This window comes from Diospyros lotus, chromosome 8 (assembly GCF_014633365.1).
Source record: "Diospyros lotus cultivar Yz01 chromosome 8, ASM1463336v1, whole genome shotgun sequence".
NCBI classification, from domain to species: Eukaryota; Viridiplantae; Streptophyta; class Magnoliopsida; order Ericales; family Ebenaceae; genus Diospyros; species Diospyros lotus.
Window position 1 is genome coordinate 31,539,715 of NC_068345.1, and position 16,818 is coordinate 31,556,532.

The window sequence follows — 16,818 nt, forward strand, 5'->3', positions numbered from 1 at the left end:
AACTTTAAATTCATAAACTCATAGTTACAAGTGAAGTTTAGAGGTGAGCATTAATTAGTTAAAATCTAATATTTTAAACTCTAATTAATTTGGGTTGATTTTTTACTAAATTTAGTTCAGTTCAATTTAGCATATATTGTTAAAAAAGAATATAAGCTGAATTAATTAATCAGATATATGGTATTTTATAGAAATAACAATAAATTCTTTAGATTATTTGCGGAATTGCCCCTAAATTAATATCTATCACAAAATTTGCATTTACTTAAATGTTTAAATTTATATTAAATTCTTTTAATATTAATTATTCTAAATAAGAGTAATGTTAAGGCATTCATTAAGATATAATAAATACATCTTCTTTTTGTAAATACGTATATTTATTACATTTTGTTTATGGTCTTTAAATGCTTTTATTGGCTGATAATAATCCATTGTATGCTAAAATATTTAACTAACCAATAAGAATGTTTAGGAACTAAAAATAAAGTGCCGTATTTTGTAAGAAACAAATAAAATATAATAAATACACTTTATCTAAAAATAAAATATAATTATTACATTTTAAGCGCTCGCTAACATTACCCTTTTAAGGTTCAATTATTTTAATTAATTACGATCATTTTGATTGGTTCAATTGTTTTAATTAATTTTAGAATGATTTAATTATATTATTATATATAAATTTAATTAATTCTGTTCATCACTAAATTAATTTATAACCAACTAAAATAATTAAATATTTAACCCGATTGATGGGTTCACTCTACATCAGCCATTAAATTACAATATTAAATGATCATGAAGCATATTAAAAAGTAACTCTCCAACTCTTAACTGTTACATAAAATTTGACTCTTTAATTATTTAATTAAAATAAGTAATATATAGTCCATTGTTAAGAGGGTAATTGGCCTCTTCATACCTAATTACTGTAACATTTTTCTTTCTTTGAACTTAGGATGAATTATGACAATATTCTATTATCTATTCTTTCTATTATTATATATACAAAGCTCAACTTAGAGCATTTAAATCACATTAATTACATTACCATTAAAATTATTAATTAATTAATGTTATTAAAGGTTCTAAATTATTTATATATGGGAGTGGTGGTTACTCCATTTTTGCTTCCTTTTTGAGTCGAAAAGATTAGTTGAATTGCAAATGAAGTTTAATATTAATCAAACTTGTGAATTAAATTGGTAAGTTTACTCTGGCGAATGATCAATTCAATTAATTATGATTCCAAATTGACTTTGACTTTGACTGTGGCTTTGGGCCGAAATTTCATGTAAAAATCGATGCCTATTTCGAAGTGATCCCATTTACTCCGTTATAATCAATCATACAAAAATAGTCCTCTTTTATTTTTTATTTTTTTCGTATACAAAAGTCATAGGCCGTGTTCAATTATACAAAATATTTTATGTTTTTAATTTTAAAGTTTAATTAAATATTTGAATATTTCATTAAAAGATAAAAAAAAACTCAATTTTATAATTAATAATATCTAATAATCAACTCGCTTGATATATGTATTCACTAGTCAAGTCATGCTCAATTTTATTGTCTTATGAGAGTTCTCAAATCGATCATGCTTAGGATTTCACTACCTGATTCGACTAAAATTTTTATTCAAAGTTAAGCAATAAGCTCAACTCAATTAAGATTTAGAATAATTTTCTAAAATCGAACAATCAATTCTAATTTCAATAACGTTAGAATAAATCTTTTTTCTTAATATTACCTTAAAAAAAAAAAATTGAGAAACATCTCTACTAGTATTGTGATGTATGCCACTAAGGTTGTCATGTCTCAAAACTTTTCACAAACATTGCATAAAGGTGGAAGAGATTGGTTTAATACGAATCTCATAGGCTAGTGACTTCAAATTCAAACAGCTTGTAGAGGAATTTATAGATAGGTTTCTAGGTAATTGAGCCCCCAAAGAAATGTAGCTTGTGATTACTATGCGTAAAGTCCAACCTTAATGAACCTTTGAGGCAATTCATCACCAATTTCCAACCAAGGATCGACAAATTAGAAAACAAAGTGACAATAGTCACCCTCCCCAACACCCTCAAGAAAATTGGATTTGACTTTTACTTGAATAAGAATGAGCTAAAAATACAAATATAAATATACAACTTGCTAACGGTATATGTATGCCAAAGAACTGGCCAATACAACCTACAAGTGATATCTTACTCTAGATATAAATATTTTGATAATAAAAATATTTTAAATATGTTTTGATGATGAAAAATGTTTCATGTATGTCCGTACCTCGCAATTAATCAAAAATTAATTTCTTGATGAAATAAGACTAAGTGTATGTTTAAACAGTTTGAAAAAAAAAGTGAAACTTATTTTAAATCAAATATCTTGAAAGTAATATGAAAGATTTTTCTTAAAGCAAAAACCAATCTCTTGTCGACTACTTTAAGTGTTTTGTTTTTTGATCTGTCGACTAATCCCAAACCATCTGCCGACTAATAGATTGGTAAGTTTTGATTTATCGACTAAGTTCAAGTAATTTGTCAACTAACAAAATGAAAATTTCAAATATTTTATAATATGACCTTGATTTGTTGACTAACTTATATGAATTGAATGTAATTCATTTATATGAATTGGTTAGAACAGTGAGAGATAAGAATTAGGTGTAATTGAGACTTGAGTTTAGAGAGAAAATATTGAGTTTTGTAATTGTAAAGTTTACTATATAGTGATATTTTTTTTCTGTCGTCCTAATGATTGTGGTTTTTCCTTTTCAAGATTTTTCATGTAAAAAGTTTTTGTGTTTAAATGTGATTGAATTTTTTATTTCTCATCTTATTCTTTAACAATAAGATTAAAATTAAAAATAAAAAAAAATCCTAAAACAGAAGGGCCATTAAAAGGTTTATTTTGCTAATCCAACAGCATCTAAGTATTTCTTTATTATAAGAAAAAAAAAGTCATTATTACATTTGTTCTTCCTTCTTACTTGCGTTGGAATCCAATGGGCTTGAGGTTGGTTTGAACTTTGAAGTGAGTCATTGGGCTTTTTAGTTTGGGTTGTAACATTGATGCCGATGGGCTCACTGTCTTAATGGTTCACCTCTTTCCCTTTCTCTTTTATTTTTCTAATTGATGGTTACTTATTAAAGGCGTGGACTCTACAACCCTTCGACTTTGAAAGAAGAAAGGGTAAATATTGTCTCGTGACTGATTAAATTATAAGAATCATGCTATATGTATAATTTTTTTATACATTTTGAATTACATAAAGGGGTACTATGATTAAAATATCATGCATCTCATATATGCTTTTATGCACTTTATGAGGGACTTTTTTGTTATTGGTATATCTTTATATAACTCAAAATATATACAAAGGTATACCAATAATATTTTTCAAATTATAATAAGTTAGAATTCACACTAATTAATTATGGGTCTGACTCCTTATCCTGTGTAGTGTAGTGAAACAAAATTTTTTATAATTTATTTTTTTTATTAAAATTGAGAATACGAATGGTGAGAGATCGTGCAATTTCAATCATCTAACAATCTTCTTCTTTCTAATTTTGTTGACTCAAAACATCAAAGTTTTTTTAGATTTAAAAGAAATATATAAGTGGAATTGTTTACTATATATATATATATTTTAAAAGCATCATATAAATCACTATATTAGTCATTACATTATGATTGACACGTTGGATGATGATGCAAATTTCATCATTATATTTTGATTTGGGAGCCTAATTGGCCATTACATTTTAAAAATAATTAAATAAATTATTGTATTTTTAAATGTTAACTATTATGGTACATGTCATTTTGATATCATAAATGACATTTTTTAATTTTATTAATAACGTCAACTATATTAACAATTATACCCTAATTCAAAAATTATATTCCAAGTGACTGAAATTGCAACCTAGCTAGGGCCATTATGAGAATTGCAAGTGTGTGGTATTTTTCAAATTGGGATTTGAGGTTAAATTTAGTCACTTTATCTTTACTTCATTTAAAGAATTAAAATAGTAACTTTCATTTCCCTCGTCTAACTCATAATAGAATAAAAAAAATATTATTAATATATTTTTATATACATTTTGAACTATATAAAGGTATACCAATGATAAAAAAGTATCTCATGAGGCGTATAGAAGTGCATGTGAGACGAGGGATATTTTGATCATAATACCCTCTTATGTAGCCCAAAATATACAAAAATGATGTACATTTAGCATGATCTTTTTTTTAAAAGTACAATGACCAATTTAATCTTTGAATTAAAATACAACAACTAATTTAACATTACTATTTAAAATCATCTGTTATAATGACTAATGTGTAAGTTTAAAAGTGTGAGTTTTTAATTATAACTGTTACGAAATTGGATTGATAATAAATCACAATTAAATCAATTAACCATACACGAATATAGAATTTAATGTGAAAAACTCAAATAAGAAAAAATTATGGATATAAAAAATAAAATATTATTAACTAAATATTGATAATGAAGAAGTGATATTAGCGCGCACACACTTTGTGTTTGATTTTATATGATTTGGGTACTTATTTATAGATTTAAAATCATATACGAATGGACACGTAAAATCATATTTTGATCAAAAAATAATACATGAAGATATTCCTTCAGTCAAATTTAACAATATAGAATTGAATTTAACAAAATCATAATCACAGTCAAATTTAAAATTATAGTTACGATCAAATTAAGAAATTTAATTATAAATAAATAAAGATTTTGAGTCATACAGTAACTTTAGTATCATTTGTAACAATTCAATTCAATTCATGATTGATCGATTGGTGTGTCAATAAAAAAAATTGAAGTAATATTTGCTTGTAAAGAAAGATGCATAAACTGTTGAACCGTTCAAAATTTTATTTTATGTTGCAATATTGCAGGCGCTGTGAAGTGTTAATTATGTTAGGTGGCTTTTTATATAATGAAAATCAGCGGGTTGTTAAATCGCATCCTCATCATCAATCCTGGCAAAATCAACGAAGAGCCAAGCCAGGAACAAATTCTGCCTCTCGCTTAATTAGTTGGAAGAAGTGGGTGCGGTGAATTAAATGCTCATAAACAATATAATTAATATATGGAAGGACCTCTCTGCTCTGGGGAAGTCTTTGAATCAGATCTCTCGAACCCCCACCGGCCACCGCCGCACCATAAATACGGCTCCTACCCCCTCATCATCTCAGCTGTCACACACACTCCCTCCTCACTCTCCTTCCATTCCATTCCATTCCTTTCCTCAAAACATTATATTATTAGCTTTATTATAGATAGATTCCACAACTTCCCCCAATTTGGAAGAGCAACATAATTAACTTAAAAAGAGTTACATGACCATCCATTTAATTTGTTCATGGGCTTCGGTTTTCAAGCTCAATTCAATGATACAGAGTATCGCACTAGTGTTCCCAATGCAATTAATTAAACCCTTGTATTGGAGACAGACAGACAGACAGACTTTACGAGTCAGAGGCATTGGCGTTGCCGTTGGCGTCAGCGGCGGCCTTGATGTCAATGACAAAGCGGTATCTAACATCGCTCTTGGCGAGGCGATCCAGGGCTTCGTTGATTTGGTGGGGCGCTATCACCTCAACGTCGCAGGTAATATTGTGCTTGCCGCACAGATCCATCATTTCTTGCGTCTCCTTTATGCTTCCTATCATGCTCCCTTTCACCGCCCGCTTCCCTGTCATCTCGGGTTATTAGACAAATATATATAATAAATACATAAAAAAAACTTTAAATTATGAGGTGATTGATATTCAGCTTACCGAATATGAGAGGAAATGAAGGGAGGCCCATGGGCTTCTCCGGGGCACCCACAATCACCAATGCCCCCTTCACTTTGAGCAGTTCTAAGTAAGCCCCAAGAGAATGGTTGGCGGATACGGTGTCCAGAATCAGATCCAGTGACCTCTTCTTCGCCTGTCGCCTCCAAAATCATAGTAAATCAATACGCGACATATATAGTTAATTAATGTAAATTGATTAAGCTATTTACGAACCTTCATTTGTGCGGGATCGGTGCTGACTATGAATTCGTCGGCGCCCAGTCGGCCCTTGGCCTCCTGCTCTTTGGAGGGAGAAGTGCTGATGACGGTGACGTGGTGGCCAAACGCCTTACCGAATTTGACGGCCATATGGCCCAGGCCGCCAAGCCCAACGACGCCCAGCTTCTTCCCCCGCGACTCAAGCATGCCGTTGTCCTTGAGCGGGCAGAACACCGTTACTCCGGCGCAGAGCAGTGGCGCCGCCGCTTCCGGCGCCAAACTCTCCGGCACGTGCACCACGTATCTGTGATCGGCGACGAGCATGGTGGAATACCCGCCATAGGTGATGCTGCCGTCCCAGAAAACGCCGTTGTAGGTGAACTGAACCTGGTCGCAGTAGTTCTCCAGTGAGTCCTTGCAGAACTCACATTCCAAACAGGTTGCGGCCAAGCACCCAACGCCCACTCTGTCCCCTATCATGAAATTGCTCACGTTGTTTCCTACCTTCGTAATCAGCCCTATAATTTCATGCCTAAGAACAACATAGAAAATGCAAACGCAGCCAGATCACAAACAGAACAGCCCATGAATCATATATATATATATGTGTGTGTTTACACGCACAACATTTTCATATATAGCTTTAAGTAGCTGTATATACATATATATATATATACATATACGTACCCTGGAACAACGGGATACATGGTGATTCCCCAGTCGTTCTTGACGTGGTGGATGTCAGTGTGGCAAATGCCGCAGTACAGGATCTCTATGGTCACATCGTTCACGCCATTTTCTCTGCTCATCGCAAAGGGATCAAACCATTATTAGCATCTCTATGTTGTATCAATATTGTCTCAGATCAAGCTAATTGAGTAGCAATCAGAAGAGAGATGTACAACGATCAAATGCTCAACGATGGTACCTGCGTTTGAAGGTGTGAGGAACAATCTTGCCGGAGGAATCATGAGCAGCCCAGCCGGAAACTGTTTGCGTGTGGTTTGGAGTTGTTTGAGCCATCAATTCGATCGAATACCAGAGGAGAGAGAGAGCGGGGGGGGGGATGATTCTCTGGGTAACGGGCAAACTGGTGGTTTATAATGAAGTTTCTTAACAACCCCTTATTTATTTATTATTCAATATAAGCTTTTAATTTATTTGTCTGACCTACAAGTACAATATAAACTCTACTCGGACCATACTTCTCGGCCCAACAACCTTAGTGAAGGGTGTAAAAATGATAAATGCTCTCATCTAAATTATAAATTTATTTTTCTTTATCTTTTTTTTTACCCACTTTCTCTCTCTCCTTCTATAGTCATCTTCAGCACTTGTCGTTGCATTCTCTTGCTGTTTTGTTGTTGTTGCTTCACCAACATATCCTCAACAAAAAAAGAGGATATAGTGGTGGTCGACGAGACAGTAAGATAACGAGAGAATGCAACGACCGTCAATAATTGTTAGAGACAGCTTGAAAATGGAAAGAGAGGAGAGAGAGCGTGAGCAAGAAATGAATTGGAAAACAAATTTATAATTTGAGTGAAAGTATTTTTGTTATTTTTATAAGTCTCTCGACAAGACTGTCGGGGCGAGTAGTTTAATCCCTCTGCCCCGCTAGGTACCCTCTGTACGCAATAAGCTATTTAGGTAGCTAATAGCTGGTGCTCTGCTTGGGTGCTACCCCGCTAGCTCTCACAACCGTTTATTTTCTACCGGCCAATTAACATAACGGCTTACTTGTTAGTTAGGATTCATTAATGCAGCTGTAGCGGTCTCATAAATGAAGGTGGATTAGCTGTTACAGTTAATCACATCCACAATAAATAACACTTTATTAAGATATATTTTTATTAATTAATAAAATTTTTTAAAGTATGATGTATTTATTATTAATTAATAAAAAAATATTTAGTATTAAAAATGAAGTGTATTAAATGCACACCCATTAGCAAAACCCACCAAATTTTAATTTTATTATTTTATGAGTAATGATAAGAATTGTTCTTTGAGGTAATAGTTAAAAGTAATATTTTGTTTTGGTGTCGGATGTGTTTATTATATTTTTTTTTAATTAATAAAATTATTTAAATAAAATACATTTCTTGCGGCTCTTATTTTATTTACAATTTTAAAAATATATGTTGTGTCCCGTCAATTTCATAAAAGATTAGAGAGAGTAATATCGATGGCCCAACAACACAATTCTTAACTTCGGCTATAGAATGGGTCAGGCCATCACCGTCCATTGCCTATTGGAGCATGCTCGGCAATTTCTTCGTGCCAAATCAAACTAAACTTCCAACAAATTTAATTGTCACGCGGTGCATGCGGTTGGTGTCAAGTTTGGTGGACATGAAATCAACCATCATTTAAGGTTTCACATTTGGCTATTGAATGTCTGATTTGCTTCGCAGATTCCTTGTTTGTAACTAATTAATTTGTTTATTTCCTTGAAATTTACATCTTCGCACCCATGACTGACTTCAATTCTTCTTCCCCCTCCACCAATAATCATCCTTCTGATTCTTTTTTAGATAGTATCTTTATGATGGGAACTTTTAACTTACACTGTCCCGTTAATAACTAATTATTCTTATCTAACTCTCTTAAAACTTATTTAAAATTCAATTAATATAAATGAATATTTGAGCCCGCCTTGAATTTAACAAAATTTTAAACTTAAACCTTGTTTTTAATCGTAACTTAAGTTTGGGCTTTGCCCATATTTAATAAGATTCTTAGGGGATACATCTCGAATTTTAATCTTTTACAACATATTTGTTTAGTTTATTCGATTATTCTTGAAAAAATCGTTAATGACCTCTTATCTTGATGTTTCAAGATATGCATATCTCTCCTCCCCTTTAAGATAAACATATATTGATCCCCACATATAAGAAAAAAAAATGATTTTTGTGTCCTCTACTGAATTCTAAAGAATTTAACAAATAATTTGATAAAAATTTTGGAATATTTTTCAACTTTATCTTGACCATTCTATATTTTGGTCTGAAAATCATTTTGAACTTATCTTAATACTCACTTATCTTGCTTATTTTAACAAACGTTACCTTAATAAATAAATTTAATCTTTTATAAATTCAACTTGACTACACTCGGTTGCAACCCTAATAGAAAGATAAAAACTTCAGTCCGCATGGGCAGTCCAGTTGGTCAAGAAGGGGGCACAAAGTACCTTTCGTGGTAAATCTTGAACCAAGACCGAGAATCGAGTTTCGCAAACGGCAGTGTGGGGTACCTCTCTCCAAAATGAGAAGGGTTCTTTGTGCGCTGTGAGCTCGGGTTTAGTCACTGAGTTCGACTGAATTACCATAATTAACCTCTCCCCAAATTCTATCGAATCAGGTGTGGGGCGCCCGGTGTGGTTCACCTCTTGAACCAAGATAAAAACTTCAACTGTTGTTATTTTTGAAACGTGCACCATCAATTAATGAAGGAAATTTGTTGCTGGAAAATTATTTTTCTGTGTGTTCTCGTGAAGCGGAAAGCTCCACATTTCACGAGGGTCGAAGGGTAAGGTAGGTGGGCCAGGACTCAAGACTATGCCCATGCCCATAATTGGTTCGCCTGGCTTATCCAGAAGATTACATTCAATTCTCAGTGTAATCTTATCCTAATTCTTATTGACTGCATTATTTGTCTATAAAAAGGTGCAGTATTCAAAAATTCATATAAGATATATTTATTACATTATTACTATGTCATTTTCAAATATAATGGCTGACTGAGTTAAACGTTAAAAGATTTACTAAAGAACTGGATCTCATCTTACTTTCTTGTATGAAAAGCCAGTTTAAGACAACTTTAAACTCAAAAATAAATCCCTCTATCATGTGTGTATGTATAGCATCCTCTGGAAGGAAATATAGGACATGAAAGCTGGAATATAATAGGTAAGACTTGTGAATGTAGCCCAAACCACCCGTGACAGTGAGATTTGACTAACTGATATTAAAATGAGCCGAATCTCACACGACTAGACTTCTTGTACATATGGATTGGGTTCGGTCTAATCCAAACACCCTAACCAACCTAACCCAACTCAATTAGGGGATATTTGTTAATTAAAATATGGGATAAAAAACTCAAGATACGAGATGCATTTTAGATTTTTATCATTTCCAATATATTTGCTAAGTTTATCTGATCATTCTTGAGAAAACTATATTTTGACCTTTTATCTTGATTTTTCAAAATATGCATATTTCTTCTCCTCTCAAGATGAGCATATCTTAGTTCCTTCATATAAGAAAAAAATGACATATGTGTCCTTTAATGCATTTCAAAAAAATTAATAAATAATTTGATAAAAATCTTAAAATACTTTTCAACCTTATCTCGATCATTTCATATCTTGCTTCGAAAACCATTCTAGATTTATCTTGATACTCTCTTATGTTGCTCATTTTAACAAATGCTAGAAAATAGCTACATTTTTTTCTTGGGATGATCGTCCTTGCGCAACCCTCATTGCTCATGTTCTCGATTTTGATAGAAGAGGTAAATCGTAAGTGGAGGTTTTGCCTCATTGCACAAGATAAGAAATTGAATCTAAAATGTACTTCACTATGATATGTAGACATCGATATTCACATTAAGTAGACATTGGCAGTGGAAATTGCAAAAACTCCATCTGCTTGTGGCCACACCTAGAGTTGGCAAACGGGCCATGGGCCCGCCTCCCAACCCAGCCCAGCCCGATGAGTGCTTTGTGGTCCGAGCCTCATCCCCAGCCCCAGCTCAACCCATCAAAAATAGGGTGGCCCGCTAAAATAGTCCACCAAAATAGGAGTGGCCCATCAAAATGGCTTTGCACTGCCCGCCTTGACTCGTTTATTAAGAGTCATAAGATCGTGCCGAGTCCTCATTTTTTATTACCCCACTTGACTTGCCTTATCTCCCTTATAGGTCAAATTAAGCCTAGTCCACAAAATGAGTGGGCCAAGTGAGAGGAGGGCCTCGCCGGGTCCGATTTTCGAGCTCTAGCCACACCATGAATCCGATTGAGACTCAAAGTCCAACCTACCAAATTGGGCAGCCACTTAAAAATGATAATAATAAAAGTCAATATGATATGTTACTGAGAGTTTGATGGCTTTCTCTCCCTAATTAGACGGCATTTATATCTGCTTCTGAAGGTGTGGCCACCCATGATTTGGAAGCTGCTGCCCTTTTTATTTAATTTTTGTTGGTTTTTTAGTTTAATTATGCCCCCAACTTTTCTTTATGATTTTTCTTTCACTGTGAAATATAAATATTCATGCAACTCCAGTTTTATGCCCCCACGCCCCAACACATACTCTGTTCAGATTGGGCCCAGCCTGCCAGCCTAACCCAGCCCACCCAGTTACGTTACATCACACAAGTTGTCTGATTTTTGTTTTTTTTTTTTATTTTTTCCCTTTTACCAAAACCATAATTATATATTAAAAGGGATGGGTCATTGACATTGAGTTGCTCGGGCTGGCTCGAAGGGTGATTTATTGGTCAATTTATTTATAAAAACGTATTATACAATTAAGTTAATTTTTGAATAATTTTTTCGATCATCTTAGTTATCAAATTTTTTAATTAATGATGAATTGTTTATCAAACTCTCATTTTTCTTATAGTAGGACTATATATACTAGTACTAGATAAAAAGTAAATTTTAGTTTAATAATTAAATATAACTTAAACACTATTATATATATATATAGAACTAATAATTTAATTACCCGTCGACTATAATTAAAAGAAGCTTTTAGGATATATATATATTGTGGGACATTGAGTATTTTAGGTAAAAAAGTTAATAATAGAGTGAAAGCAGCAATTAATTAATAATAATAGTGGAACGTACGTCGACAAATTGAATTGGGGGAAGAACCAAACGGGGCCGGGCCTGCTTCTTCCAAACTAATTCATATATGTGATGTGAAGTAATCAAAGAGATATTTTATTTAGGAGAAGCTAGCTAGCTTTAATTAGCTTATTATTATATATATATATATGCTGCATGCATGGGTGGATGTATATATATATATGTGCCGTCTCCCCTTAATTTTGTTCATTTGCGCAACTTAGGGCCACAAGCAATGATGCAATTTGTTGCCTATATATTTTCATAATTTGGTTGCTTAATTCCTTCAACCTATATATATATATGTATGTATGTGCTTAATTTGCATCAATTATTAATTTGCTGCCAAAACTTGAAAAGATTTGTCACCTTCTGCATAATTAATATTATTATTCTTTTTCTTCTTTCTTCGTGTCTAAACTCAAATCTGAAATCCAACCCAACAATTGGGCTGAGAAGAAAAAAAAAAAAAAAGAAGACAACAAGAACAAGAAAGAAGAAAAGCATTGTGATTTTCTTATTTAATTATAGATTTAAATATTCTGAGGTGACGTCAGTTGAGTTAGCTAGGGTAAATAATATTCATATAGCTAGAAGAATCAATTAGGATATATATGTAGGCAGCGGAAGTTAGTAAATTAAGTCTTAATAGGAAGCTACGTACGTACCGACGAACGAACTTTCTGCTTCAGGGCATGTCTTAACTTAAGCTTGTATATATTCGCAAGGAATTAAGGGAAACGAATGCCAAATTAATTTAATTGTCTTCGATCGATCTTCTGGGGTAGCCTTCTCCTTCTCCACCCTAGCTAGCTATTCTGTTCGTCTCATTAAACACCGAAAATAAGAACTTTCTGGGACCAACTGCCTCTGCCTTTTGTACATATATAATACATAATAAAAGACTATATGTTTTTCAAATTTAAAGACTTTTATCAAAGAGTAATTAATTTGTAATAAAAAAATTCCTTTCCCTTTTATTTAAAGCCTTTTTTTTTCCCTCTTTCTGGGTGTGTATATAAGTTTTGAAATTATTTTAGTATATTTCAATATAAGTTTTATAAAAAAAATTTGTAGCACGGTATAGGATAAGTTCTGACTTCTGAGACCTTTATGCATGGCATAATCTTGGGCTTTTTTTTTTTTTTTTTGTATAGCATATATAATTTCAAGAGAAATTTTGGAAAGCGTAATTTAGAGTGATTTTGAAGCCTAATTTCTACCACAATTTATATTTATGGATAACTTTAAGGTAAGTTTTAATAACCTTTTCTATTATTTTTTATAGCATAATCAAGGATAAAGTTTTAATTCTCAGAATTAGTTCTTATCCGAAATAATCTAATTAACAATCTCTTCTAATCCTTAAGACTACTTGAGGCTGTTAGTTTGATATTTAATATTGGTGTGTTATCTTATGTTATATATAGTTGCTATATATGTTATACTTACTAATCATAAAAATAAATAATAAATGTTGATCCCCAACTTAACATTCTTTATATATATATATATATATATATAGTTTTGCTGTTAAGTAGCTTAATTTAATTAACTTTTAAAATGATAATTTAAAACACAAATTGGTGTTAAATATTCTAAACTCAAGTGACAATGTCAGTGGCTGGTTGCATGGTTGGTTAAATATGAACATTTATTAAAGTACCATGCATAAATTTAAGAAGCATGCATTAAATTAATTTTTCTTAACTTAATTTGTGAATTCTGGTGAAACAAATTAAGAAAATTAACGTGAATGACAAGAAGCTATATATATATATATATATGCAGCACGTGCTTTTCTCTTATGGGGATGGGTGTTAGAAATCAAATAATTTTGAAGAGCAAAATTACGTGAAGTTTCCAAAAGAGGATGTGGATATGGACGTGGATGTGGATGTGGTGGGGAGAGAGAGAGAGAGAGAGAGAGAGAGAGAGATGTTACTCTTCCATATTAACGTGTAGTTCAAGTAATAAGACTTCATCATTCCCATCGATCGCCAAACTTTTTTCTACCACATGGCCAAATTTCCCATCAAAAAGATTTTTTCTTAATTATATGTAGTAACGATAACTTCAAAAACATAAATTCCTTTGACAAGTTATTATTATTATTATTGTATTAATATATATATATATTCTAAAAGAAAGAATAATTAAGTGATTTTTGGTTGTCTTGCTTGAATATCCAAAGGTAACCAACCCCTTACATGCCTTCAATTAGCTTCTTTCCTAAATTTGCTTTATTTGGAAGTGGAGAAATTAAGAAAGAAACCCAAAAATTCTGAAGCACAAATAACAATATTGGCAGGACTGGAGGAGGAGGATGATAATATATATATATATATATATGATCGATGGTGATGATGAAGAAGAACTAATTAACTAGAAAGAAGACAATTTCATTTAGGGCTTTGTCTCCAAGCAAGCAATTACTCTGTTCTAGAGCTAGGTAGCTAGCTAAGCTAGAGAAAGAGAAACTCAACGTGTGAGGGAAGTCATAGTGTGAGTCTTCGACGAAATCCATTGCCCATTTTGTGTGGCGGTGTCAACTGCCAACTGGCACCTGGCACCCTGTCTTCTCTCTCTCTCCCAACCCTTCCTTATATATATATATATAACTTCCACCCCTCTCTTATTATCTCTATTCATTCATGACGAAGACGACCTAGCTACACATATATATACATATGTTCATGAGCTCTCTCTTCTGCGATAATTAAATTAAAATGGTCTGGTCCATGCTCAAATCACCCTTCACAACTGCAGGTTAATGTGTTTCATCTCTCTCTCTCTCTCTCTCTCTCAGTAGTCAAATCATCATCTTGATCATTAGTTGTATAGCTTTCTCTCGATGAACTCTCTGATTTTTAATGGGTTTTGTTCTTGGAAAATGATTTTGGTGCCAACTTAATTAATTAGTTGATTCGACAAAAGTAAACTTACGATTTTACCTTGTTTCTGTGCCAAAATTTCTTTTTCCAAAATTTGTATATAACTAGCTTTCCATTTCTTGTTTTTGATTTGGGTTTTGATCTCTTTTGTTCTTCCAAATTAAAGCATGCAAATTGAGTTCAATCCATACACACACACACATATATATCCATGGATACTTTTCTTGTTTTCCATTGATTTGTAACCTTTATCCCATCTTAATTATTTCAGGTAGACGCGAAAAGAAACGTGTGGATTACTTCGTTCACAAGCTAAGCGTCAATGAAGAGTATCTTAAAGTCCACAGAACAAAATCTTACGTAGAGATATTGAACAAAGTTCAGGATCAGCTCGCCGCCGGAAGAACCACCCTCGATCGATTAGCCTCTTCTTCTTCTTCCCTCCCTTTGCGCCTTCATCTCTCCGACTTCGTGCTCGAACCCAGCCAAGAAACGCTAATGGCCATGATCGAGTCCTCCAATCTCCCCAGCCTCATCGCCGAATACTTCGACGCCAGCTTCCAAGCCTGCAACACATGCGAGTTACTCCTCCGCAGCGTCCTCCAAGCCCGGGCCAATTACCGAATCATCAAAACGGTAACCAAAATGATCCGCCATGACAAACCCTTCACAGATTCTCAATCCCGCGCTGTTTTTGAGGAGCTCGCCTCATTTGCGACCCTCAAGAATCCGTTGCTAATAATCAGCCCCGACCAGTTCAGCAATCTCCGCGAACGCCACGGCCATTTGCTCCAGAGATTGACGAAGAAGTTTCAGAAGGCTAGAAGGAGAGCAAAGGTAATTAGACACTGCAAAAAGATGGCAGGATTCAGCCTTGTGGTTTCCTACGCTGCACTTGTGATCGCATTGCTAGGCCTTGCGGTTCACAGCGTGGTCGGCGTCGCAGCGGCTCCGGGGCTTCTTATTTCTTGCTGTTGTTTGGGGTTGGTGAGGAAGAAGAGCAAGATGGTGAGGAAAGCGTTAAGGACAAGCTTGCTGGAGAGGGTCGGGGCGCAGCTTGAGGTTGCGGCGAAGGGGGTTTTCATTCTGATCAACGATTTCGACACGATGAGTCGGCTTGTGAGGAGGCTGCAGGATGAGATGGAACACAGCAAGGCCATAGCAGAGATGTGTGTGAGGCATGGGAAGGGTGAGGTGCTGATGGAGGTGATCAGGGAATTCAGCGTGCATCAAACAGGGTTTTTGGAGCAGCTAGAAGAGCTTGAGGAGCATATCTATTTGTGTTTCCTCACCATAAATAGATCCAGAGCTCTTGTTTTGCAAGAGATTGTGATGCTTCAACAGGGACATCGATGATGAGAAACCATGCATTCATTTTGTTTTTGTATATTTGTTTGATTTTTTTTTTCTTTACTGAAAAATATTAATTTGTTCGATGTTATACAAAGAGGTCTGTTTAGTTTAGCTTCTTTTACTGCTTATATATTTGATAGAGTTTTTAGTTCTTTTTGTTTGGTTTAACATGTCGCGCACGTTCATTTGATGTAGTTTTGTTTATGTTTTTTTATTCACTTTTAGTGTCTCAGCTTTACCCAACTAATTTCTAGGGATGGGGTGACCTTCTTCTCTTATACACTTCTCAAATAAATTTGAATGCGAACACAATCTAAATACACTTAGAGCTGAATATTTGATATAGTTCATGCTAGATTTGCCTTCCAGCCTTATTGTTATTTTCTATGTAAATGCCATCTTTTAATAATAATTCTGTATTCTAAATTATCACACTAATTCAAATTTTATCTCTAGATGTTTTACCATATTTTTTTTTTTGGGGGGGGGGGGGGGGGGTGTTTGGCGAAACAAAAAGTATTTTTTTTTAATTTCTCGTTCTTCTTGTTGTCGGTGACTCTGAGTGGATGTCGCCAACAACTCCTGATCTAACCTTCTTTCCAATCTTTGGCTACTCTTAAATTTAGATATGGGAATCAGTACATCTCTCTCTCTTAATAG

General features: G+C 33.5%; 2 protein-coding genes across 2 annotated transcripts; one reads left to right on the forward strand and one right to left on the reverse strand.

Annotated features, from left to right (window-relative positions):
- Positions 1-5,289: 5,289 nt before the first annotated feature.
- On the reverse strand, positions 5,290-7,141 carry LOC127807213 (probable cinnamyl alcohol dehydrogenase 6). The gene is made up of 5 exons (XM_052344891.1): positions 6,974-7,141; positions 6,733-6,846; positions 6,061-6,577; positions 5,827-5,980; positions 5,290-5,741 (listed from the first exon to the last, which is right to left on the reverse strand). Exons 1-5 carry the CDS (start codon positions 7,066-7,068, stop codon positions 5,515-5,517), a joined length of 1,107 nt encoding a protein of 368 aa, XP_052200851.1. The 5' UTR covers positions 7,069-7,141; the 3' UTR covers positions 5,290-5,514.
- Positions 7,142-14,562: 7,421 nt separating this feature from the next.
- LOC127808283 (UPF0496 protein At1g20180) lies at positions 14,563-16,318 on the forward strand. The gene is made up of 2 exons (XM_052346751.1): positions 14,563-14,680; positions 15,077-16,318. Exons 1-2 carry the CDS (start codon positions 14,641-14,643, stop codon positions 16,159-16,161), a joined length of 1,125 nt encoding a protein of 374 aa, XP_052202711.1. The 5' UTR covers positions 14,563-14,640; the 3' UTR covers positions 16,162-16,318.
- Positions 16,319-16,818: the final 500 nt, after the last annotated feature.